Raw genomic sequence first — 26,138 nt, forward strand, 5'->3', positions numbered from 1 at the left:
AAACCTCACAAGAAAATGTTAAAAACAACCAGCAAGAATAGAGTACTTAAACCAGAAATTATATATATATATATGTACCTATCAGAACTACTATGTATATGTATATAAATATGTACCTATCAGAACTACTATGTATATGTATATAAATATGTACCTATCAGAACTACTATGTATATATATATATATATGTACCTATCAGAACTACTATGTATATGTATATAAATATGTACCTATCAGAACTACTATGTATATGTATATAAATATGTACCTATCAGAACTACTATGTATATATATATATATATGTACCAATCAGAACTACTCTGTATATGTATATAAATATGTACATATCAGAACTACTATGTATATGTATATATATAAATATGTACCTATCAGAACTACTTTGTATATGTATATATATAAATATGTACCTATCAAAACTACTATGTATCTGCATATGTATAAATATGTACCTATCAGAACTACTATGTATATGTATATATATATAAATAGTCAGTAAAATAAATCACAATAGAAAATAAAATAAGGTGTTCTAGCATTTTATGTCTATTTTAGACATAACGATAAGTATATTTAATACTACGATAAATTTATATCAATGGTTAATAGACATTTATTGTTTAAAACGCCCTTTATAAGTCTATTGAAGTAAGCCAAGTTGCTTAGACGCCGTTATAAATACCCGTATAAAACTTAGACTTGTCCACGTCAAAACCTTGACTTTTACCTCGAGGTATCGTTTCAATATACTTTCTGCATGCTTAGCGTCACTGTCCTCATAGAAGGTGAATTCCTGCCCTGAGAGAGAATGTAATGATGAACCACTGTAACATTGAATAGACTGGCGACTTCACTCGTTCAGATACAGCCCACACCTGTATCGGTCGCCCATCTTGCGTGTTAAGTCTGATGTTCATTTCGGACTATTGATTTAGCTTCATCTCCTAAGCAGTGTTGTTTCGAACATCTAAGATATTTTGTGTATCTTACTGTCCTGGAATTGCATTACCATTACTTACAGAATGATCTTTAAAACGATCTGTAACAGATTTTCATTTGTCATGGAGTCATCTTCACCAATAATGTAATTTATACGCGTTTGTAATATGGTATTTCTACTCTGGAAGCCATGAGTACATTTATCATAATACTGATGGAAACAACATGACTGTCAATTTTAATTATTTATTAAACTTAGAAGACAGCCAATCACAATGTAAGCATTTGGCTTTAATATTGTAGTGTTCATTTTCATGAATAGAGGGCGAGTAATCCTATAATTAAGAAAACTGAATAAAATATTATTTACATATTGACAATAAGAGTCATGCTAATAATGATTTGTACCTTGCCTTAAGAAAGCACTACGATTTTTAATTAATTGTTAATTATAAAAAACTCTCCATTCTTAGCGGACAGAAAAAATGTTAAACAGCCAACCGTAATTTTCTGTAGAGACGGTTGAAGTGAGATATGTCATGATTTTAATAAATAATACTAATGTGACGATTCCATCTTCGTTAGCTTAAGAAAAATGTTTGAAAAACAGGTTGATAGCGCAATCACAAACATAAAGTCGCTTTAACATTTTCTCGAAAACACCTCAAAAAATTACGTAATCAAAAATCTCTACCAACACCACAATAAATAAATCAAAAACCTAAAATCCAACCAATAACAGAACACTATACTTGTGTATGCGTTACATCCTGGGCCCCGATGACAAAGTTGAATAACATTTTCAGAAGAATATAATACACAAAATTTCCTGGAACTATTAAATATCAATCAGAATTAGGTACCGAAATAGAATCCATACTCGAAACGCTAGTCACTCATACGCCAATATCATTCCTAAAACACCTCACAATTGGCACGTGCTGTGAAATAGCCCGAAAAATTTAGACAATGTTTAATGAACAAACACGTCAAAGAAAGCCTACTTTTTCACGTATTCGAAGAATGCAGTCCAAGTAAACAGAATATATCTATAAAAAATATTGTCACACCGTACATCATATATTATCAGTTTTATTTTTATAACTATTTTGACGTTCAAATTAAATTACAACTCCACATTTGTTTATACAACCAATCCATATATTAATATATTATCACACTCATTTTATCAATACCTAACACAACTCATTTCAATAGCTTCCATTTTCACGTTAAGATAACAATATTATATTACCACAGTTTTTCTCGAATACGAGAAATGATTTCAATTTTTCAAACCTTATTTCTAATCAGATGATGATATATAGGATTAAAACGTCGTTATGTTCCCAAAATACACTGTAGGAAAGATTGCAAGGCATGTAAAAATAATGTTACATGGCAACGAACACGGTTTAAACTCCCTGATAAAGGGGTTTTGCCTGAAATGTAGCAAATGCAGTTTTTGTCCAAGACGTGCGTTTTCCCAATTTTGAAGTTTTTTTTTTATTATGTCTTTATATTTGAAAACTCCCGAGTACTTTAATGAAGCTTATATCAGCAGTCTCTGCAACTTGACCCCTAGTGACACAACGGAATGTCTGCGGATTCACACGTCTTGAAACTGGGATTCGACACTCGTGGTGGACAGAGCACAAATAACCCATTGTGCAGCTTTATGCTTACTTCTAAACAAACTCTACATCAGGTTCAAGTGGGATCACGAAACGTTTCGTTACTTGTTAAACCTCGTTTGTTACGAAAATATATAACACTGTGTCTGACCAAACCGTTAAGAACAGAGAATACAACTTGAATATTAACGTACTGGGACTCAACTAGTAGCTCAAAGATTGGTTATGTACTGAATGTCTGTACTCGGTTCAGTAAATAATTCTACTAACTGGCATTAGTTTATGTTTGTTTCTCAAAACTTATGACTCAGAAGAGGCGTTTCAAGGTATTATTTTAATGATGTTAATTGATTAAAACTTACTGTTAGTTAAGTTCACGCCTAAAACTTTGTACTAGCATCATTTAAAAGAACTGTGTTAAAAGTATGTTGTCATATATATCAAAACAGTGGACAATGTCACAGAATGTTGTAAGATTTTGACATGTTAACTTAGCAAACAAGTTGATGAATGAACAGTGGTAACTTTTGAATATAATGAATTATTTCTCTCTTATCTTTCGTAGGATCAACATAGATAAAAAAAATGTGTGAAACCCTTGTGTGAAAATTATAAAATACTGAATTATTTTGTGATTAGCTCATGTAAAACAAGAATAAACACTGCACCGTGTGAACGTGTCAAAATTGTCAATAACAAATCTTTCACTTTAAACATATTTAAGTTTGAGGCAGAAATAAATGAAAGTTTACATACAAAACTGAAAACAAACTTATTAAAATGCAAAAAAACGTTAAGATTTATTTACAGTTTAACATTTACTTTTTGGAGGTTATACAATATATGTCTCATTTTTAACTTTTCAATAAAAATAACATGAAATATATATATATATAGGTTTATACTTTTTATTGTCACACTGAACAGTAGACGTTTTGAAAGGTAATATCACTATTTCTCTTTGGCTTACTACTAAATCTTTCCTTTGTGAGACAAGTATTAGTTATATGCTCTTCAGCTGTTTCAGTCCACTATTGGAGTTCGCGGAAACGCTACATAAAATCTAGCTGAAAACAAGTAAAAAAAGGTGGAACGCCTAATCCGTAATAATAACGCCGGATCTTTTGTGCTACTCTAAACTCCCTCTCTATTGCAACGGATTTTAGATTGAAATATTTACTGCTCTTCGTGCTGGGCTTCAAGAATTTGAAACTGTAATAGCATCCAGATAGACCAAATTTATTTTAACCAAAATCACCACGGAGTTCTGTATCATTAAGGTAGCGAAATTGAAATTTGCCATTAGATGTTGAATATAAAAATGCTCATAATGTCTTACATTAATCACAAATACGTAAATGCGTTTGTCCGATTTTTGGAACTTATTTTCGAAAACTGATTCGTATCACGTGTAACCAGGAATACCCTTAAGCCTTGTATCGTATGTTCTATCAGCAGTCGCGGATCAAGAATGACAATGTTTAAATAAACGCATTGTAACGACATTTGAAACGCAAGAAGATGTGAAAAAAATGTTTCTGTAAACTAGACTGTCTCCCAAGAATTGACAAAACCTTGATGCATCGTCTGTTGGTGGATGCCCACCGTCCCAGTGGTACAGCGGTATGTCTTCGGACTCATACCGCTGAAAACCGGTTTCCATACAAGTGGTGTGCAGAGCACAGATAGCCTATTGTGTAGCTTTGTGCTTAATTCCACATAAAGGAAAAAAGTTTGTTATAAAAAATAATACAACACCTAAACCATTAATAAAATATTATTTAAATATTATTGATCTGGGACTACATTAGTAGCTTATAAGTTATTTTGTTGTCTTTGTGTTGGACGTTTATTACTCTTTACCTGTTTAGGTACATATTTAAATATTAGTGATCTGGGACGACATTAGTAACCTATAAGTTATTCTGTTGTCTTTGTGTTGGACGTTAATTAATGTTTACCTGTATACCTGTTTAGGTACATATTTAAATATTAGTGATCTGGGACTACACTGGTAGCTTATAAGTTATTCTGTTGTCTTTATGTTGGACGTTTATTACTCTTTACCTGTATACCTGTTTAGGTACATATTTAAATATTAGTGATCTGGGACTACATTAGTAACTTATAAGTTATTCTGTTGTCTTTGTGTTGGACGTTAATTAATGTTTACCTGTATACCTGTTTATTACATAGATGTTTTACACAAATAATTTGATGAACGTGATTAAATACAGAGTGTAGAATTTTGGCTGTTTATAGAGGGGGAAATGATGGTGATGCCTTTGCAGGAAGACATACTGTCTATAGAGAGAGACATAATGGTTATGTCTCCACAGGAAGGCATACTGTCTATAGAGACATAATGGTTATGTCTCCACAGGAAGACATACTATCTATAGAGACAGAAATGATGGTTATGTCTCCGCAGGAAGACATACTACCTATAGAGACAGAAATGATGGTTATGTGTCCACAGGAAGACATACTATTTATATAGACAGACATGATGGTTATGTGTCCACAGAAAGACATACTATCTATATAGACAGACATGATGGTTATGTGTCCACAGGAAGGCATGCTATCTATATAGACAGACATGATGGTTATATGTCCACAGGAAGACATGATGGTTATGTGTCCACAGAAAGACATACTATCTATATAGACAGACATGATGGTTATGTGTCCACAGAAAGACATACTATCTATATAGACAGACATGATGGTTATGTTTCTACAGAAAGACATACTATCTATATAGACAGACATGATGGTTATATGTCCACAGGAAGACATGATGGTTATGTTTCCACAGAAAGACATACTATCTGTATAGACAGACATGATGGTTATGTATCCACAGGAAGACATGATGGTTATGTGTCCACAGGAAGACATGATGGATATATGTCCACAGGAAGATATGATGGTTATGTGTCCACAGGAAGACATACTATCTATAGAGATAGACATGATGGTTATGTGTCCACAGGAAGACATACTACTTATAGAGACAGACATGATGGTTATGTCCTCACATGATGTCCACAGGAAGACATACTACCTATAGAGACAGACATGATGGTTATGTCCTCACATGATGTCCACAGGAAGACATACTGTTTTTTGATGTTTAGTCTTCTTTCTGTCTTCTTCTTCTGCAGACACACCACTGTGCCACTGGTCAAGTGGTTAAGGTGCTCGACTCGCAAACCGAAGGTCACGGGTTCAAATCACCGTCACATCAAACATGATCGTTCGTTCAGTCATGGGGGCATTATAATGGAGTCAATTCCACTGTTAATTGGTAAAATGAATAATAGCCCAAGAGTTGGCGGGGAGTGGCGATGACTAGCTGCCTTCCATCTAGTCTTACACTGCTAAATTAGGGACGGCTATTGCAGATAGTCCTCGTTTAGCTTTGCGCGATATTAAAAAAAAACAACAAAAAACAAACAAACACAACGCTAAAAACCGGGTTTCGATACCTGTAGTTGGCAGAGCACGGATAGTAGATTCTGTAGCTATGTGCTTAATTCCAAACAAACAAACCATCTAAACACTTTTCAATCCACTGCCATTACTTCATTTATTAGAGTATTTTGTGAGGTCAAAAGGTCTAGCCAGAAAATTGTGCTTATGTCACGTGACCTGGCTTCACAGTACATTCCAACACACTGGATAAAGCTCTTCTCCACATCCTACAAAGTGCTTTCCGTCAGACCCAGTACAGATTCCAGTATGGCTCTGCTCTATTCCATAGACTTGTCTCAGTAAAATTCGGTAACCATGTATAGATGTCATTTGAACTTTGACTTGTCTCTGAAGATCAACTTACTCCACATTGATTCTGTATAGCCAACAAAGATCTGTTGACCACTTGAATCTCACCTTTTTTTCATGTTGTGGGTCTAGATTGTTTTTTGTCCATCTTGCTGAAAGATTGACGAAACACAGGCGAGACGATAGGCGTGGTGACAGTGACCCCTGAAGTTTCCTGCCATGATCTTTTGACATCTACGGGCGTCAGTCGACAATTATACAGGATCGTGAATTTCAGAACACGGTGATCAGTCGTTGTGGAAGCTTATCTCAATAACAGCCTCTATTTATAGGCAAAAATAGTTGTATGCTTCTAAACCGAATCTCAGTAATAACCTCTATTTATAGGCAAAATAGCTATACGCTTCTAAACCGAATCTCAGTAATAACCTCTATTTATAGGCAAAACAGCTATATGCTTCTAAACCGAATCTCAGTAATAACCTCTATTTATAGGCAAAAATAGTTGTATGCTTCTAAACCGAATCTCAGTAATAACCTCTATTTATAGGCAAAATAGCTATACACTTCTAAACCGAATCTCAGTAATAACCTCTATTTATAGGCAAAACAGCTATATGCTTCTAACCAGAATCTCAGTAATAACCTCTATTTATATGTACAACAGCTGATGAAATACCCAAACAGCCAATAAAGCTGCAACAGTAATAATCAGTCAGTATTGAATCATGTATAAAACATATTTTCACCGACACGCATTAAGGTTTCAAGCAATTGATTCGGAAAAAAAATGAGAAAAACTTTACATATATTAAATATATATTTATATATTAGATTTTTCCACCATTGTGGTTGTACGTTACATAAGTCCTAGCACTTACTGCATTATTATACTATGATTTAATTATCTGCTGTACTTATAAAGTTCTAATATTTCATCAGGTTTCTCTCATGCATGATTTACTTTGTTATAGAAACGCAAAAAAAAAAATTAGTAAGTCCACTGTTCACGCTATTAAAGAATCTCTGAAATCGTAAATATTCTGATAGTTCTATTATATAAAGTACATTAGTTATAATATAAAGGACATGTAAGGACTTTCAGAAAAATATATTCATCAACAACATTTCAAAAACAAACCTGTTTATTACTTGTCTAGAACCATAATATCCTCTTACCCTATTTATTTATGTAATCATTTGCTACATCTCTTACTGAGTTATTCACTGTTTCTTTCCTTTATCCACACAGAGATAAGAAATTCTTCTTGTGTGTCATACACTGAGATGCAACAACCGTCAGAAGTTTTATAGAAAATATTGGGAGTTATCCATACTAAACCGACAGATTACCCTATGGTTTTAGATAGACTGCAAAGTTCCTGATTTTTTCGTTTACCAGTTCTCTCTCTCTCTCTCAGAAGAACTTAGGATTTTGCATTAAAAATAGACACAGGAAATCGTGAATGTTCAATGAATAACAGCTGTATATCGAATATGGTTTACTATAGATCGAATGAATCTCTTCTCATTCGAAATCTGTACGTTATTTTCATAGAAATCCGATAAATCGTCTACATTTCGTGAAGGTCTAGAGTGTTAAATCGACGTTATTTTAAAGAAAGTTCTGCACGGTTTTACGTAGCTGTAAATCTATGGTGGCCGACATTGTGAAATTTATCTTGTGAGAACGGACCCATCTGACAGTCAGAAGTGTAGCCTTACCTTCACAGAGATGAGGAATACTAAACTACTCGAACACAAAATCAATGGTGAAAACCACAGAAGGAAACAGGAGCGGCGAGTTGTGATGAAAACAAACAACATATCTCCATAATGCCTTTTGCAATAACAAATTTCCACATTCAAGTGCGCAGTCCTAAACATATAAAATATATGTCAAAGTTTCCTGCAGAGAATAAACATATTACAGCAATTTTTCGATTAACCATTTCTTTATTTGTTACCCATCTTAAATAATGAAAAACGTCTGTTCTTTTTTTTTAGAGACGTCATTGAGTTTGAAACTGCATGCTAAATAATCGACTGACATAGTATTTCAGAACCTGTTTAAGGCGTGGATCTGTATATAGTATCGATTTAATTATTTCCTTCTATTCGCAAGGAAAGGTGGACCAAATAACATATAATTCCAAATACAATTTCTATATAGATTTAAATCTATTCAGGTAACACTTTCTGTGTGTGCTGGAACCTAACTGACGTTTGTTACATGTAGGTTCCACCTTTCTCAATTATTATTTTGGTTTAAAGTGATCTCCAAATTGTTTATGAGTGTTCAGTTTGATATTTAAGCATATCACAAGGGCTAGATATCATCCGTATGACGAATATCAAATTCACGAGAAAAAAATTTGAAACAGAAATAACGTTATGAGTCAAGGTTCCTTGTCTAATCACAGAAAGTGGCAAATAAAAGTCGTTACGAACCTAACAACGAGGAGGTAATTCGAAAAAAAAAATTAACTGGAATGATCTATATCAATAGTTCTTGATAGTTTTAGAATCGCGTCCATATTACACGTTTACTTCACTTTCAACTGTTTTTGGGAGTTTCTCTCATGTTCTTCTCCTAATTTACTCAGTATAAACATATACCAATCTATTATAAACTAGTTCAAGCTTAAATACAATATTCATCTTTCATCACTACAATACTATACGAGATATGATCTCTTGACCATTTTATTTCATAAGCTTCTATAAAAAAGTGGCACTGGTGAATTCATTTGATATACAAAATGTACCAGTATTTCGACAGCTATACTTCTTGTATTTAAAACTATGAACTTAATCTATTAATACGAGGAATACACAACACACACATTGATATGTGTATGTCATGTTTCGGTTTCGCTAAATGTATAAATACACAATTATAAGTTCTGGACATGCAGGCTTACAGAACGAACTTACAACAACAAAAATATCACATTTAATTAGTAAATTATAGATAAACACCCTGGAATTTTAACAATGTTTTCCAATATAACAAGTTCTAATAAAAAACGTCGTTTGATATTAATCGATTTTGGTAAAACAAAACTGTGATTTAACTGCATGCAATTAGAGGCCTTCTGTTTTCTCATTATAACACAGCGTGGATGAAGCCACAACACTGCAGCTTTAGTGTTGACTAATCGCTCATTTTTATCAGATTCCAGTTAAGCACTAATGTGTAAATAGAGCTAGAAACTCTCGTGCATTTAAAATAAACGATTTATTTCATGTTTCATGTTTTTCTTCATTTTTAATATTTGAGGATAGATTTTAAGATATGTATTTTATTCAATACATCTAAATGAACACAGTGATATTGTTAACCAAGCGAGTATTTTTTATTCGTCACTTAAACTAGTATGTTTTGTTTATTTATTTGTTTGCATTTCGCGCAGAGCTACACGACAGCTGTTTTCGTTAGAAGTCCCTACTTTAGCAGCGTAAGACTACAGAGCACGCAGCCAGTCACTATCACCCACCACCAACTCTTAAGCTAATCTTTTACCAACGAACAGTGGGATTAACCGTAACATTATAACGACCCTACGGTAGAAAGGGTGAACATGTTTGGTGTTACAGAGATTCGAGCTGGCGACACTCAGATTGCCATTCGAGCCCCCTAACCATGCCGGGGCCCTTCAATTAAACAAAACTGCAAAACATTTAATGAGTAGTGAAATATATTCTGCATAATAAACGAACTGACTGGTAATAACTTGTAGAATTTGGATCACTTTAGAACTCTTAGAAAATAAATCGGTAAACATTATGTGCATATAGCAGTTTATTTTCTTTACACAGGAAATAAAATGATTGCTCCCTTTAGTGTTGCCCCCTAGTGGCCCAGCGATACGTCTTCCCACTTACAATGCTATAATCTGGTTTTCGTTTATCGTGGTGGGCAGAGCACAGATAGCTCATAATATTGCTTCCTGTCTTACTTTAAAAAAAACAACAAAACAATCAGTTTAGTGGTTTAAAATGTATCCTCTTTGAGTCTTTGAGTAATACAAAACACAAAAATAAATAAATTTTCATCAATAAGTTTATAATTAATATATACCTAAGCAGGTTATGTTAATAGGTATTCTTATCTTTAGAGATTTATATCAAAGAACTAATGCAGAAAATGTTCTGTGTAACTCGTGAACGAAAATAATGGATAAAACTGTTAGAATATTTCTCCTCATTATGAACTATCATGAATAATTAACATGGCAGGAGAACGAGATTTGAATGTCTTAAGAAATCCGTTTCACATTTTTATTCAAACTTGTATTGTTATGTATATATATTTAATTTAGATATAATCTTTAGCATAACAATTCAATGAAGTTTAAGACGTTATTTTTTAAATGCACAACTAAGACGCTGATAACACGCCAGAGAAAATACTTTTTAAGATTTGTTAGAGAAATGTGACCTTAATAGCCCATCAAGTGCTAATGTCGTAACCTTGTAGCGAGCTACTCTGTGCCATTCAGCTGTGATGATCAGGCGGGTGTCAAATAATGACACTACTTCCTCTTGGGCAAATCGCTTTCAATCAGCAATTTCTGCAACCATTTCCCTGGATGAGTGTATGTTATTGTGCCCGGCATTTAATTAAAGATTGTAACTGTTATATGTCAGATGAATTTTCAAATTCCATTCGTTTACGACATAACTTTCATTCTGATTATTCAATTATACACCGTAATATTTATCATATTTGTAACCTAAGTTGCTTTGAATCGGCCAAGCATATTGTTTAATAGACGAAATAATAAGTTAGAACAGTATCATTTATATATAGTTAACATTGCACAGCTTTAGACTTAACACCAACCAGCAGCTCAAGTTTTCGATATCTATAGTTAACATTGCACAGCTTTAGACTTAACACCAACCAGCAGCTCAAGTTTTCGATATCTATAGTTAACATTGCACAGCTTTAGACTTAACACCAACCAGTAGCTCAAGTTTTCGATATCTATAGTTAACATTGCACAGCTTTAGACTTAACACCAACCAGTAGCTCAAGTTTTCGATATCTATAGTTAACATTGCACAGCTTTAGACTTAACACCAACCAATAGCTCAAGTTTTCGATATCTATAGTAAACATTGCACAGCTTTAGACTTAACACCAACCAATAGCTTAAGTTTTCGATATCTGTAGTAAACATTGCACAGCTTTAGACTTAACACCAACCAGCAGCTCAAGTTTTAGATATCTATAGTTAACATTGCACAGCTTTAGACTTAACACCAACCAATAGCTCAAGTTTTCGATATCTATAGTTAACATTGCACAGCTTCAGACATAACACCAACCAATAGCTCAAGTTTTCGATATCTATAGTTAACATTGCACAGCTTTAGACTTAACACCAACCAATAGCTCAAGTTTTCGATATCTATAGTTAACATTGCACAGCTTTAGACTTAACACCAACCAGTAGCTCAAGTTTTCGATATCTATAGTTAACATTGCACAGCTTTAGACTTAACACCAACCAGTAGCTCAAGTTTTCGATATCTATAGTTAACATTGCACAGCTTTAGACTTAACACCAACCAGTAGCTCAAGTTTTCGATATCTATAGTTAACATTGCACAGCTTTAGACTTAACACCAACCAATAGCTCAAGTTTTCGATATCTATAGTTAACATTGCACAGCTTTAGACTTAACACCAACCAATAGCTCAAGTTTTCGATATCTATAGTTAACATTGCACAGCTTTAGACTTAACACCAACCAATAGCTCAAGTTTTCGATATCTATAGTTAACATTGCACAGCTTTAGACTTAACACCAACCAATAGCTCAAGTTTTCGATATCTATAGTTAACATTGCACAGCTTTAGACTTAACACCAACCAATAGCTCAAGTTTTCGATATCTGTAGTTAACATTGCACAGCTTTGGACTTAACACCAACCAATAGCTCAAGTTTTCGATATCTCTAGTTAACATTGCACAGCTTTAGACTTAACACCAACCAATAGCTCAAGTTTTCGATATCTATAGTTAACATTGCACAGCTTTAGACTTAACACCAACCAATAGCTCAAGTTTTCGATATCTGTAGTTAACATTGCACAGCTTTAGACTTAACACCAACCAATAGCTCAAGTTTTCGATATCTCTAGTTAACATTGCACAGCTTTAGACTTAACACCAACCAGTAGCTCAAGTTTTCGATATCTATAGTTAACATTGCACAGCTTTAGACTTAACACCAACCAATAGCTCAAGTTTTCGATATCTGTAGTTAACATTGCACAGCTTTAGACTTAACACCAACCAATAGCTCAAGTTTTCGATATCTCTAGTTAACATTGCACAGCTTTAGACTTAACACCAACGAATCATTTTTGTTTGCTTATTCTATTTTCACAATGTGTATATAAATACAGTGACTTTTAACAATACCCAGAATGTATACTTGTATATTTAACCATACATTCGAAGCAGACGAATCATGGAAGGTTTGAAATAATGTGAAAAACAAAACACGTAAAGAAGTTCCAAATCATTACAATAACCTTGTTAACACGAAACTATGATACTTATAATGTGTTATATAGAGATAATATTGTTTAAAAAAAAGTTTAATTTATGTATGCATCTATGTAATACCACAAGAGTAAAAAAAAAGAACAGATTAGAAGCAAGAAAATAAGACAAATAAAGTTTTTAAATACAGTGTAATAAAAAAAACTGGATCTATAAACATTCTGGTTCGTTTTTCAGGAACACATTTCTTCAGAAACGTTAAAATTTCATCTTATGAAAATATTGTTAAAGCGGAGATTAATTATTAAAAAACAAGCACAATATTAAAATAAATTTCGTCTCCAATGACGTTTTCTGCATGTGCTAAAGTTTTAATATTTAACAATTAAGGAATTTTAAGAAAGGTCAAAATTATAAATAACAGAAATGAAAACTAGAGCATGAATTTTGTATGTAAATGGACGAATAAAAAATTAAGATATTATTTTTGTACTTGATACAAACTTGTTCATAATTAATAAATATCATACTTCTGATACAAACGCAAGCTGAAAATGACTGAAATAATTTACGTTTCATGACTGAACTCGTAAGTTGAGCAAATTGCACTTTCTGTCTTTGCAATGGCTTAATATAAAATGTATGTGAGCTTTTCCAAACATTCACACATGCTATGCAGAAAAGTCCACTCTACAGGCGACTATAGAATTGTACAACGCACATTCAAAGTGCGAGTTTGATCTTCTAACTGTGCATTCAGGGTTAAAATGTTCAAGGTTATACTTGTTGTAACATATGATATATAGGCAATATGAATACATTAAGCAATAGAATAAAGAAATAAGTTAATAAGTTGTGAGTATCAACTCGAAGCACGTTACCTGAGGGCTCCAGTAACTATTTCTGCTGGAACTCCCTCGTACTTTCAATAGTAGGACCTTCCTACCTGCCTTTGTCCCTGATAAGAAGGGTACACTTCTCGAAAACACAGTTGTCTTATCCGAATATTTAATATGTTATCGCTTACAATGTATATTTACATCACCTTAATATGCTCTAGAATGGATCATGCGCCAGGAATGTTTTCATAGAACAACTTTAATGTCCACAAGAATATTTAATTTAATAACAATCTTCAAGATAGCGAAAAAAAACGATAAAGGATAAATTCGTAATATATACTTCTTACTTAATGTACTAAATAGACTAAAAACGTAATTCTAATTAAAAATGTAGCTAGGAGCAAAACCTGAAACTTGTTCACCCTTTTCTTCACCCTGTAACTGCTCTAATGTTGTATTTCCGTTTGGTTAGCTGTTACTACACAATTAACATACTAACAATATTTTTCAACATCCTATCACAAAAAAATCCAAAGTTCTATTAAGGTTTATTTCTCATCTTTTGAACAAAGATATACGTTTTAAAACAGCGATATTTTGTCTGTCTTGTTTTGTACACGTAAATATCAAAATATAATAACATGCTACACTTTTCTAGGAGCACCACAGATGAAACAAAGAAGCTTTTGTTTATGAAGCTGAGTAATAACATTTTGTTTACACCGTGAATCTGACGATGACCGAAGAAGGTCGAAACATTGTTCGCTCTTCTACATAAAATATTTTCTCAACCCAAACGAGCCGTTTTCACATACATATTTCTCTACAAGTGGGTTTTCTAGACATCACTGATTAGAAGTGTCTATTAGTTTTACTACAGGTAGCAAGTCAACTTTACAATTTATCCAAGCATTCTGCCTCTTCCTTTTAATACTTGAAATTGTCCTACCATTTAACTGGTCATATTACATTCTTAACAAATAACTGTCCATACGGTTTAGTTCCAAATAGCGTGTTTTTTATAGTTTCGTAATAACATTTATCTGTTAATTAATTTCAGATAGTTGTTTCTTCGATGCATTATCAAGATTTACTTACCATCTACACAGAAGTTGGGAACCAACACAAATAAGGAGTTTACGTATTTCATGTCTTTCGAAAGTTGATGTTGTACAATATGTGTAATCGTATTATCTTTTTAAGGTTACATTTCCACATTCATGCTGGAAGAAGCCACAGTTAACAAGCTGTTTAAATATTTCAGCGAACAAGATAAGGTTAGAGTTATTTCATATTAAAATAATTGTCGGACGAACTCAGTGGTAGTTTGAATTGCCCTATGTATAAGGTTTAGTAGAATGATCGGTTTACCTTGCCAGAACGAGATTCGTTTCATTCACGAACAGACAGCCGATACATGAAACAAATTCAACTATACTTTGATAAATAGCACGGATATTGTGAATTGAACTCAGTGTTGTTCTATGTAGGTTCACGGATCCGGCGATACTGGACTTAAATATTCGAGTATTTCGTTTAGTGTGAATACTTGTTTAAACTGTACAATGATTAACTGTTAGTGTGAATATTTGTTTAAACTGTACAAGGGTTAACTGTTAGTGTGAATATTTGTTTAAACTGTACAAGAGTTAACTGTTAGTGTGAATATTTGTTTAAACTGTACAATGATTAACTGTTAGTGTGAATATTTGTTTAAACTGCACAAGGGTTAATTGTTAGTGTGAATATTTGTTTAAACTGCACAAGGGTTAACTGTTAGTGTGAATATTTGTTTAAACTGTACAAGGATTAACTGTTTGTAATTTTTCAGTTGATAGACATGAGGGGTGTACAGGTAATCAAAGACTTTGGCTACCCTGTTTAAATAGAGGGATTGAACCACCACTAACGAGACACGAACCATGGACAATCAGATCCGAAATCCGAAACACTAACACCAGTAAAAAATTTAAAAAATTAACGACCTAAAGAGCTAAGCCTACAAATATTATTGTTCACTTGAACATTGAGCGGATTATCAAAACTTATTTCTCGCTAAATATGTAAAGCTGATTCAGCGTGAAAAGAATAAAAGTTAGAGAAATAAAAAATGTTTGAAACTGAAAACGGCTCCATTTTCTTTATCCAATCTATTGTTTATTTATTTAACATTTTCGCTCAGAATACGAAACTACGTTTTGTTGTTGCTTTGTAAAGAATGTGCTAGTAGTGTCTGAAATTGATCCTTCTTGGGGAGCAGTATCGGATTTCATCGCTTTTAAAATGCTATGTAGACTTTCCTATGTGGCACATTTATCAAAATCCATTACAACGTACCTGAAGACACTTGTGCTAAGTCATTTTTAAATCTATTCCATGAAGAAGATTCACTCTCTAACGATCCATTCTCAATAACTTTGATGGGTATACATGTTGTTATTGAAAGATTCAGAACTTAAAGTCACAAGTCATACCATTAAAGAGGAACCGAATTATTTCTGCACGACAACTCGTTCGCGCTAGATCTAAAGAAAGGAAAGTTCCTGGTCAATCATAAAGCGCAAATTAGATTTCTTCGTAGAGCAGGCTTTCATCAGTTCCGTAATGAGAAAATCGAAGGTTAGTTTTAGTGAGGACAGGACAATGTGCTCGTATGGTATTTGGAGGAAAGTGGCGGAAATAAGTAATATAGGTCTTCGTTATGAGCCTTAATAGGTTCATTGTGATTAAAGAGCGGTAAGACAGAACAAAAAGGAAAAGAGAGGTTAAAATGTTTCTTAACTGAAAAGTAAACAGGCTTTATAAAATGTATGGAAAAACCTTTTGTATTTAAAGATAGAAGAAGTAATATACCGGTATAACTGTAGAAAAATTATCTTCCATGGATGAATTTATTTTTGATGCACAGAAATAACGTTAGAGGTCACTTAGCTCTAATGTATTTAGCACTGTGTAAATAAAATAAGTACACGTTCAAAACACTTTCACACGTTTTATTCTTAATACTTTAAATTCAAAAAACTTGTATCTAAGAAACCGAAAACGCCAATCTACAATTAAAATAATACAATTTTTGTTGATGAATTATGACATTTAACAGGTAGTAAATGCACAGCCCGGCATGGCCAGGTTGGTTAAAACGTTCGATTCGTACGTAATCTGGTGGTCGCGGGTTCGAATCTCGCTCGCACCAAACATGTTCGCCCTTTCAGCCGTGTGAGCGTTATAATGTTACGGTTAATCCCGCTATTAGTTGGTAAAAGAGTAACTCAATAGTTAGCGGTGGGTAGTGATGACTAGCTGCCTTCCATCTAGACTTTCATTGCTAAATTAAGTACGGCTTGCGCTGATAACCCTCGTGTAGCTTGGCGTGAAATTCAAAAACAAACAAAATTTAAGCACAAATCGTGGCCTAAATAAAAAAAAAGCATTTCCAAGTTAATTCATAACTCCATCAATTATATATTTGCTCTCTCTGTTTCATGTGTACATAAATAAGTATAATTTAATGTGTCCATTGGTAAATTTGGTTATTTACGAGTGGTTTGTATTTGTATATCGTATTAACAAACTCTTTTCTTTCTGCGAAGTAAAATTCAAGGAAAATTATAAACAGTTTTTACTTCCTATTTCATCAATCTCCTACTAAAACTATATAAACCATTACTGATGGAAAAGTGATGTGTTAGTGTGTGACTGTATACCTTGTATTCATCCATGACACTTCTGTATAAAATGTGAAGGAACTACAAAGATAAAGAATCAATGTGTGACACACAGTAAACTATACTTGTGATAGTCATGTCCAACACTTACGAAAATGACTTACACCGGTGTTAGGGAATTTCACCTCTCATCAATAATCGTGGACAAATGAAATTCATAAAGAAAACTATCTTCTTCTAATGGTGGAGATGTTATACAAATGGTGTTTTTATTCGTGTTTCACTCATCACAGTCAAATCTGAATTATATAAATCTTTCAGATATATAGCATTAGTGACATTAATTTATATTTATAAACTATTCATGAGACAAGCTGTTTATGATACATATTTAAATGTAAAGTACAATTTGTCGTTTGAGTGCCCACGTGTCAATGAGTTACATCGCCTTCGCGAAATTCCATCCCTCATCAAAAGTCCTAAACAAGTACAAGTCGGTAAAAAGCAAGGCCAAGGAACTTATAACAGTTATTAATGAGGGGCGACATTCTCCGAAAATGATATAACTCACTGACAAGTGAGGAATCGAGCGACGAATTACATTTCACATCCACAAATAATATCTCAAACGGTTTGTTTTATGAATACTTCATTAGAATAAGTTATTAGCATCAACGTTATATATTCTCCAGATCCTATATAATTATAAGTCCGATGTGGTCAGTGAAATATAACTGAAAAAAACAAAACAACAAACGTTAGTAGAAACCAGTCACAGGTAGACCGTTTCCTACTGTGGAGTTTGACTGGCTATAACTATATATAAGTACTTAGTTTAAACTTTAAATAATGTTAATATTCTACAGTTAACGCGTGGTTTCTACCATCAAACTTAAATTGACATATCTGGCATGTTTCAATTATTATTTGCTATTATTATGAGGCATCGATTTCATCAACAAAGCTCTTGAAATGTGTTCCTCTTTAAAAATAACGTTAAGTACAGACCTTGCATTTAACTCGCGTGATACTAAACAAAGTCGTTTGGCTGAAAACAGCACAACGTAATGTACCATATATAACAAGCAAATATCTGTCTTCAAGGAGATGTTCATCCATTACACGGAGATATCCTTGAAGTTAATGATATTCAACTACAAACTAAAACATATAAATGTATAACATAAAATAGATGCACGAAAAGCCAGCTGAAACGAGGATTCACTCAAGCATTGAAATATATTATCAAGTTAAGAATTAATCGACTAACTTCCAAATGTATGATTTTGAACCCTTGTTTCAAAGACTGTCGTCTTCTAATGAAACATGGTTCTACTTGTTGGTAAACTTCTTACATACCTCAGATATTTTAAGCCCTGGGTTCTTTGGGTGTAGGCTAAACAATGGTTTGCGAGTTCAAACATGGATGTACTCATATCTGGTATCTTATTTGGTTTTGTTAATTGATTTGAATGTGTATAAGCATTAGATTTATCGAAAAAAAAGACGTCACAGCAACTGTTGACTGAGCAAAGAAATTAATCGTTACGTATCTTGATAAGTAATGTACTACATAAAATTACCTGGAAGGATTTTCTGGAGAATGAATTATTATTGAATTACTGAACGAAAGATCGAAACAGACAAAATAACATATCTAAAACAGTTATGATATATTTTTATACGTAACGTACTACATAACGATATCTGAATGGATCTTAAGTGGAATTTGGTACTTTAAGGTTCCAAACAGAAGTGTGAAAATTCTGAAAAAAAAAGATTGAATTTGAATACGATCTACATTTTTGTACAAGAGTGTAACCATCTTTACTTGAATCAAGCTAATATGAATATTACGCAATAGCTTATATATGTTATATTGCTAAGTTAGTAAGTACTGAATATATATATATATAATACCAGCCCTAGTGCTTGGATTCATGGGGCGTAAACAGATATTATGAAAAGAGATTTAATAATTGATTACAAACTGTTGCTAAGGCAACTTTCTGAAACATTTGAGCATTATATTAGCAAGTTTAAGTTTGTACTGTATAGGTTTTAATTCAAGTGTACAAGCAGTGTTCTAAGTATACAGAAGAAAATTAGACGTAAACAATCTATATGAATATAACAATACCGTTTGTTGTATGTCCACGTAATATTTATCTATATAAATATAATAGTATTGTACGATGTATGTCCATGTAACTATTTATCTATATAAATATAATAGTTCTGTCTCTTTTGTGTCCATGTATCTACTTATCTATAAAAATATAAAAGTTGTTTCTTTTTTGTCGATATAACTACTGATCTATATGAATATAATAGTACTGTATGATGTATGTTCATGTAACTATTTACATATATAAATATAATAGTACTGTATGATGTGTGTCCATGTAACTATTTATTTATATAAATATGATAGCACTGTCTATTGTATGTCCATGTAACTATTTATCTACATGTATAATAGTACTGTCTATTGTATGTCCATGTAACTATTTATCTATATGTATAATAGTACTGTCTGTTGTCTCTTCATGTAACTACTTATCTATATAAATATAATAGTACTAACTGTTGTCTGTCCATCTAACTACTTATTTATGTAATTTTAATAGTACTGTGTTGTCTGTTAGAGTTTTACCAAATTTGGTGTTGAAGTTCGTCAGGTCCATACAGGAGCACAAACAAATTTTTAGTTTTGCGATTTTTATAGGCGTTTTTCACTACTTCGCCCCCGTAGATGGATCTTCGCGAAATTTGGTATGGAGGTTTACTGGATCCATACAAATGCTCAGTTTTTGTTTTTGTGTTTTGTAGTTGTTATGGGCGTTTTATTTGTTTGTTTTTTATAATTATATGTAAGGAAAGCAACTTTTAATGCCCTAAAATAACATTTAATTAATCATAAATTTGCATAACTTCCACCCAAGGGACAGGTACTCCAACTAGTATTAAATGAAATATTATACAGTGTCACAAGAATCGATGGCGTACTGATGGTTTAACATTTACTGAAAACAACCAAGCTGAAACGGTAAGCAAGTTCTGGTAACTTACAATTCTAACTGTTGTTATCCGAATAATAGTTATCAGAGTATTTAGATTTTAGTTTCGTATGAACAACATGCATTTAGTTTTTGGTTTCTAATAAACAACAAGTTATTTAGATTTTATAACCTTACTAGAAGACACTAATCACACGTGTTTGATAACTGATAATTTATAGTTGTGTATTAATACCTGAGAAAACGTTTCGTTTCACAATTTTTCTTTTTAAAGCCTGGGCTCCAATGGAAACATGCTAACAAATAATTTTCTGTAGTAATTATAATATAACGACTTTCCGTGAGCATAATGCAGATACTTGGATTTTAAAGATGGGTCTCAGATGAATCAATTCCACAAATGGAAACTCTTCACATTACAGGGTCTTCCCTCTTGAAATTTAATTAGGCATCGAGTTTATACCTCGAAGTGACTTGGGCTCTCTTGTACAAACAACTTCCCTATTATTATTGAACTTTTTAAGTCTGTTTACCCTAACTCCAGTGGCAAGGTATTTGTGTAAGAACGTCTTGAAAATGTCCACAGATCCACAAGAACTTTATTATTTGATGACATACCTGCAAGTTTTCAAACAAATATTATCGGTGGGACAAGGACTGCTACACAATAAATTTACTTCGATATACCAACGATGGCTTCAACTAACCGAAACTCAAGCACGTGCGCCAAATAGAAATGTTACTTTAATACGTTAACTTGGTGATAACACACGTTTATTTTGATTTTAGGAAAACTTCTGATGAGGACACTTAAAACTCACGAAACAAAGAACATTCTTACTACATCGAGTAATTCTTCAGGGTTTCGTAGAAAATGTAAACAATAATCATAAAAAAAAATTGGGAAACTGAAGCAAGAAAAGCTGAGTCAGATATCTTTAAAAGAGTTATCGTAGATTACTACAATTATTAGGCTATGTGATGTATAATAAAATATTTACATTTATACTTTAAACAACTATTGAAAGACACCATTTGTTAATTAAATATGAAAACGTTTGTGCATTTTTTTTTGGGGGGGTATAATAGATGTTTTAATTTTTTTAAACGCAAAGCAATAAAATGATCTATCTGTGTCTACCGCGGGTATCGAATCCCAATTTTTATCATTATAAGCCTTCAAGTTTAACGGTGAACTACAACAGGTAATTTTTCTTAGTACATGCATTACTTTATAGTTCAGAACTTTTATTTTAGTAGTGCACAATCACTGTTCTGAATTACAACAAACGTTGTGAAATTCGCTGATTTAGTGTTAAATTTTAAGTACTGCTTACAGTCTATTTTGACGAACCTTAGTACAAAAAGATATGATGATGTCATTCTACTCGGTGTTCAAAGCGTCAATGGATAAATGGTATAAACTCTTAATTAATACACATAATATATAATAAATACCATAGCAACTACAACTTTCACAAACTTGTTCTGTTTATTTGTGCACTCGTCACATTTGATGTAAAGTAATCCATTGATAACATGAGATATAAATATGTTATATTCAAGAATGGCAAAGAGCTGAGGATTAATACGTACAACTGTTCTAAATGTAAACACAAAGCTTCACAGATAATTCAAGATGGTGGAGGACCTCGACGTGAAGGTACATGTTCTTCGACCTCAGGAATGTATGTTACTAAACGCAACAGTGGTTGAAGTGCACGAGAATCGAACCACGAAACAGATGGACTAATGAAATATGTGTTTTGGAATAAAATGCATCTATAGAGCGTTTGTTTGTTTTGAAATTCGCGCAAAGCTACACGAGAGCTATCTGCGCTGGCCGTTCCTAATTTAACAGTATAAGACTGGAGGGAAGGCAGCTAGTTATCACCAACCACCGCCAATTCTTACGCTACTCTTTTACCAACTAGTAGAATTGATCGTAACTTTATAACGCCCCTAGACCTGAAAGGACAAGCATTTTCACGTGACAAGTATTCTAACCCGCGACTCTCAGATTACGTGTCGAGCCCCCTAACCGGTATAGAATGTAACTTAGGCAAACAGAAACCGTAGAAAGGTGAAAGCTGCATATCCAATAAAGTTGTGAGTACACGAAAATGCGATCCAGAAGTCAAACAGCGATGTTACAACTGGCAAGAAGGTAAACAAACATCAAATGAATACATCTTGCGAGAAAACCCAAATATTTCTCAACCTTCTGAGAGAATTTCAGCTTTTCTGTGGCAAATGAAAACAAATTCTATACTAAAACCTTTCACTTCTTCAGTAGTAAAATTAGGTGTTTTAAGAACCAGGAACATTTTTTTTCTTTGTATACGACTTATTTTTAGTTGCCCGAGAAAAGTTGGAGTTTTCGAAAATCCTTTTAAGCTCTACATATAAACAGCAAAGTGTAAAAATATAAAACTAACAGTAACTTCATAAATCATCTGCGAATATACATACAAAATATGCAAGTTATAAGCCATAAAAAACACCGCGCTAGTTCATTGTAAAACCCACGAATGAATTTTAAATATATAGAATGAAAATCTACAGTTTTAAATGGAACCCACAAATTCCATTAAAATATAGTAAAAACAATAATAAAAACAAAGTATAGTCCTACGTTTCAGGGACTTGTCAAGAATTTTTGAAAAACTGTTTTTGTTGAATTTTTTTCTATCTTTGAACAGTTCCAGATACGTAAAGGATTGTCCAAGAACATAGTGAAAAGCCCGGCATGGCCAGGTGGTTAAGGTACTCGAGGATCGCGGGTTCGAATCTCTGTCACACCAAACATATTCGCCCTTTCAGCAGTGGAGACTTTATAATGTGACGGTCAATTCCACTATTCGTTGGTAAAAGAGTAGCCCAAGAGTTGGCGATGGGTGATGATGACTAGCTGCCTTCCCTCTAGTCTTACCCTGCTAAATTAGGGACGGCTAGCACAGATAGTACTCGTGTAACTTTGAGTGAAGTTCAAAAACAAACAAATGTAGTGAAAAGAAACATCTTCATTAGAATTTTCGTACAAAAGAGTTTTCACACTTTGCCAGGTTAGGCGTCTTACATTATAATATTTAATTTTTAATACTGTGGAAAAATAACGTCTAAAATAGAACTGTTATCAGTTGAAGAATTAATAAAGTGTCTGAAACATTACTTTCAATGTCTCCGGATTTACAACGCTAAAATCAGGGGTTCGATTCCCCTCGGTGGGCTTAGCAGATAGCCCTTCGTGGCTTTGCTATACGAAAAACACACACACACACATTACTTTCAATCCTTTTTTTTAAATACCAAAATTATAAAAGTCCACAATTCAAAATGACGTATAGTTACATTTCGTAGATCTAACGAGACTTCTGTTAAATAATATTTAAGTTGTAAAAGGCTTGAATAATTTATTCAATACAAAATAATATAAGATACTGAAAACGAAGACTTAAAATGTTCTAAAAATTTTAATAAACTTCATTTTATTTTGTAGATGGTGCTTCATACCTTACAAGAACGTAATGCGTCTGTTTGGTTATAAATGATTAGTTTCAGGGTTAGAACGAAAATGCTTAAAATCTAATATTTTCTGTTTCTGTGATATTTTTTTGATGTAATATCAAACAAAATAATATTTATTATGATCTATTATGCTCAGACTTGACTGGCATTACAAGCCGCAAGCAAAACCTTAAATAATATTGTGAATAATGCTGTAGTTAAGATATATCCAGTTATCTACCAGACAAAGATGTGAACGTAGTTTCACATTTCTATTTCTTAAAAATTGTTGAAATTACTTGAAAAGGTCAGAAAGAAGATTTACTGTAAAGGTCACCTACCTTCTTCCACAAGTATTAAAACAATGACCAGAACAACAACGACAAGTTTGCTTCTTCTGTGTAGAAACTCTTTCATCTTTTCGTCATCGGGACCACGTTGCTGTTTCAGAAATAAATAAAGCTTTTGAAAGCGTTTAGTTTCACCATTAAAAAAATATTAATAATTAATTATATTCACGTATCTTCCGTTATGCTATAATTACATATTACTCGGACTGATCGTACATTTTACCAACTTTAATAAAGCTTGGAATGCAATATTACACTTGTTAAAGGAAAAGGATGGTAAAAAAAAAATAGAAGGTTTTGTTAATGGAACACCTGCACTACAGTTTTCGAGAGAATAAGAGATCTTGCTTCTGTGGCCACCGAAGCTCTTGCCGTGTCTGGGAGATATGCACTGCTTGCGAAGCTCATGAGAAACCAGAGTCGGTCGCATTGATCTGAGCCTCGCGGAAATTGGCGCGCTTTCGTAATTTGTGGGATTGGCGGTTATTTACATGATCCCCTGGCGAATATTTCATTGAGCTCGAACCGTTTCAACATACTTATGTATAAACACGAAGAAGAAATAGTAGTAACCCATAAAATGTAAATATTATTAATTAGTTACGAATATTTTTTACTCAGTTTAATCAATATAAGAGGATATAGTACTGTAAAACCGAGTGAAAGGAATTACAAAGTTCCATAAAACAAGGAGTTTCATGATTACGTTCATGAAATTTAATCTACGAAATGATCCAAGAGTTACGCGCTTCACAGTTAAACCTCTTCTCTGTGGTTAACATTTGACTTGCAGCCCTAAAACTTTCTATTTTATGAGTGTTTCATACTTACGTACTGTCACATCTGTTCATAAAATGATTTGAAACAAATTGATGTAAAATATTTGAAAAGCTAACTTTTATATTATTGGAAACATGTGGTTAAACAATTCACTTGTTTGCGCGTGTGTTAACACATTTCCTAATGTCATAACTTTCACAGGTAAGTTCGAGTGTTGAACGATAACGAATCTATTTTCGTAATTGTAGGCCTAAGGTGAGTTTAGTGATTAATTTGACTGTTTTCCTTGTTCATTATCTTAAACGAAACCTAAATTCAGTGGATAAAATAATTTACCGGTGTACTGACGTCTTTAGCTCTCAATATTCTGCTAAATAATTAGCTATCTTTGTTTCCCGTTTTTAAGCCTTATGAAAATTGTTGATTTTAAGTCTGTTGTGATGTTATTAAACATTTTATTAATTAAAGTGTTTTATAAAGCTGTTCGGGAAAATATGAATATATTGTTTTACTTTTGAGTTTAGTCCAACTGAACCTTTTCATTTTTGATGCTCATTAAATCAGTCGTATGTGGAATTCTCTGGTGGTCTTCACTGGATGTATGTCAAGTAATAGTTCGAATAACCTATTCAATAACTGACATCATTCTGGCTTTTAGTTTCAAAGTTGCTCCAAGAAAATACGATATTTAAAACAAAAATGTCTCATTTGGAAACCTGAGATGGTTTGGAGAGAAAATTTATGGTTTGTGGGAAAACGTAGAGATTACAATTGTTTTGGAGTTCAACGTTCGATTCCAGCTTCACTTTGTGAAAGTTAGGTTTTCTTTTCAACACTCCACGAGAAGTTACTCGAGTGTGAAATGCGCAATTTATAGTCTAGGCCGTTACACGGTACTCGTCGGATAAGCATTACCCACAGTGGTCCAACGGTATATCTGCGGGGCTCCCACCGCTAGAAACTGGGTTTCGATACCTGTGTTGGACAAAACAGAGAAAACCCATTGTGTAGTTTTGTGCTTAATTCCAACCAAACAAACGAATAAGCTTTTCCACTGTGTAAATCTGAA

At 33.1% G+C, this 26,138-nt stretch overlaps 1 protein-coding gene across 1 annotated transcript in view; it reads right to left on the minus strand.

Moving 5' to 3' along the window:
- The window catches only part of LOC143231662 (cell adhesion molecule Dscam1-like), a 147,875-nt gene extending 123,224 nt beyond the window's left edge, over positions 1-24,651 (minus strand). Inside the window, exons 1-2 of the mRNA XM_076466234.1 lie at positions 24,602-24,651; positions 24,281-24,380 (exon numbers count right to left, since the gene is read on the minus strand). Of these exons, the coding sequence (XP_076322349.1) occupies positions 24,281-24,356 (76 nt within the window). The 5' untranslated portion in view covers positions 24,357-24,380; positions 24,602-24,651. The remainder of the gene's footprint in view (positions 1-24,280; positions 24,381-24,601) is intronic.
- Positions 24,652-26,138: the final 1,487 nt, after the last annotated feature.

This window comes from Tachypleus tridentatus, chromosome 11 (genome assembly GCF_004210375.1).
Source record: "Tachypleus tridentatus isolate NWPU-2018 chromosome 11, ASM421037v1, whole genome shotgun sequence".
Lineage (NCBI taxonomy): Eukaryota > Metazoa > Arthropoda > Merostomata > Xiphosura > Limulidae > Tachypleus > Tachypleus tridentatus.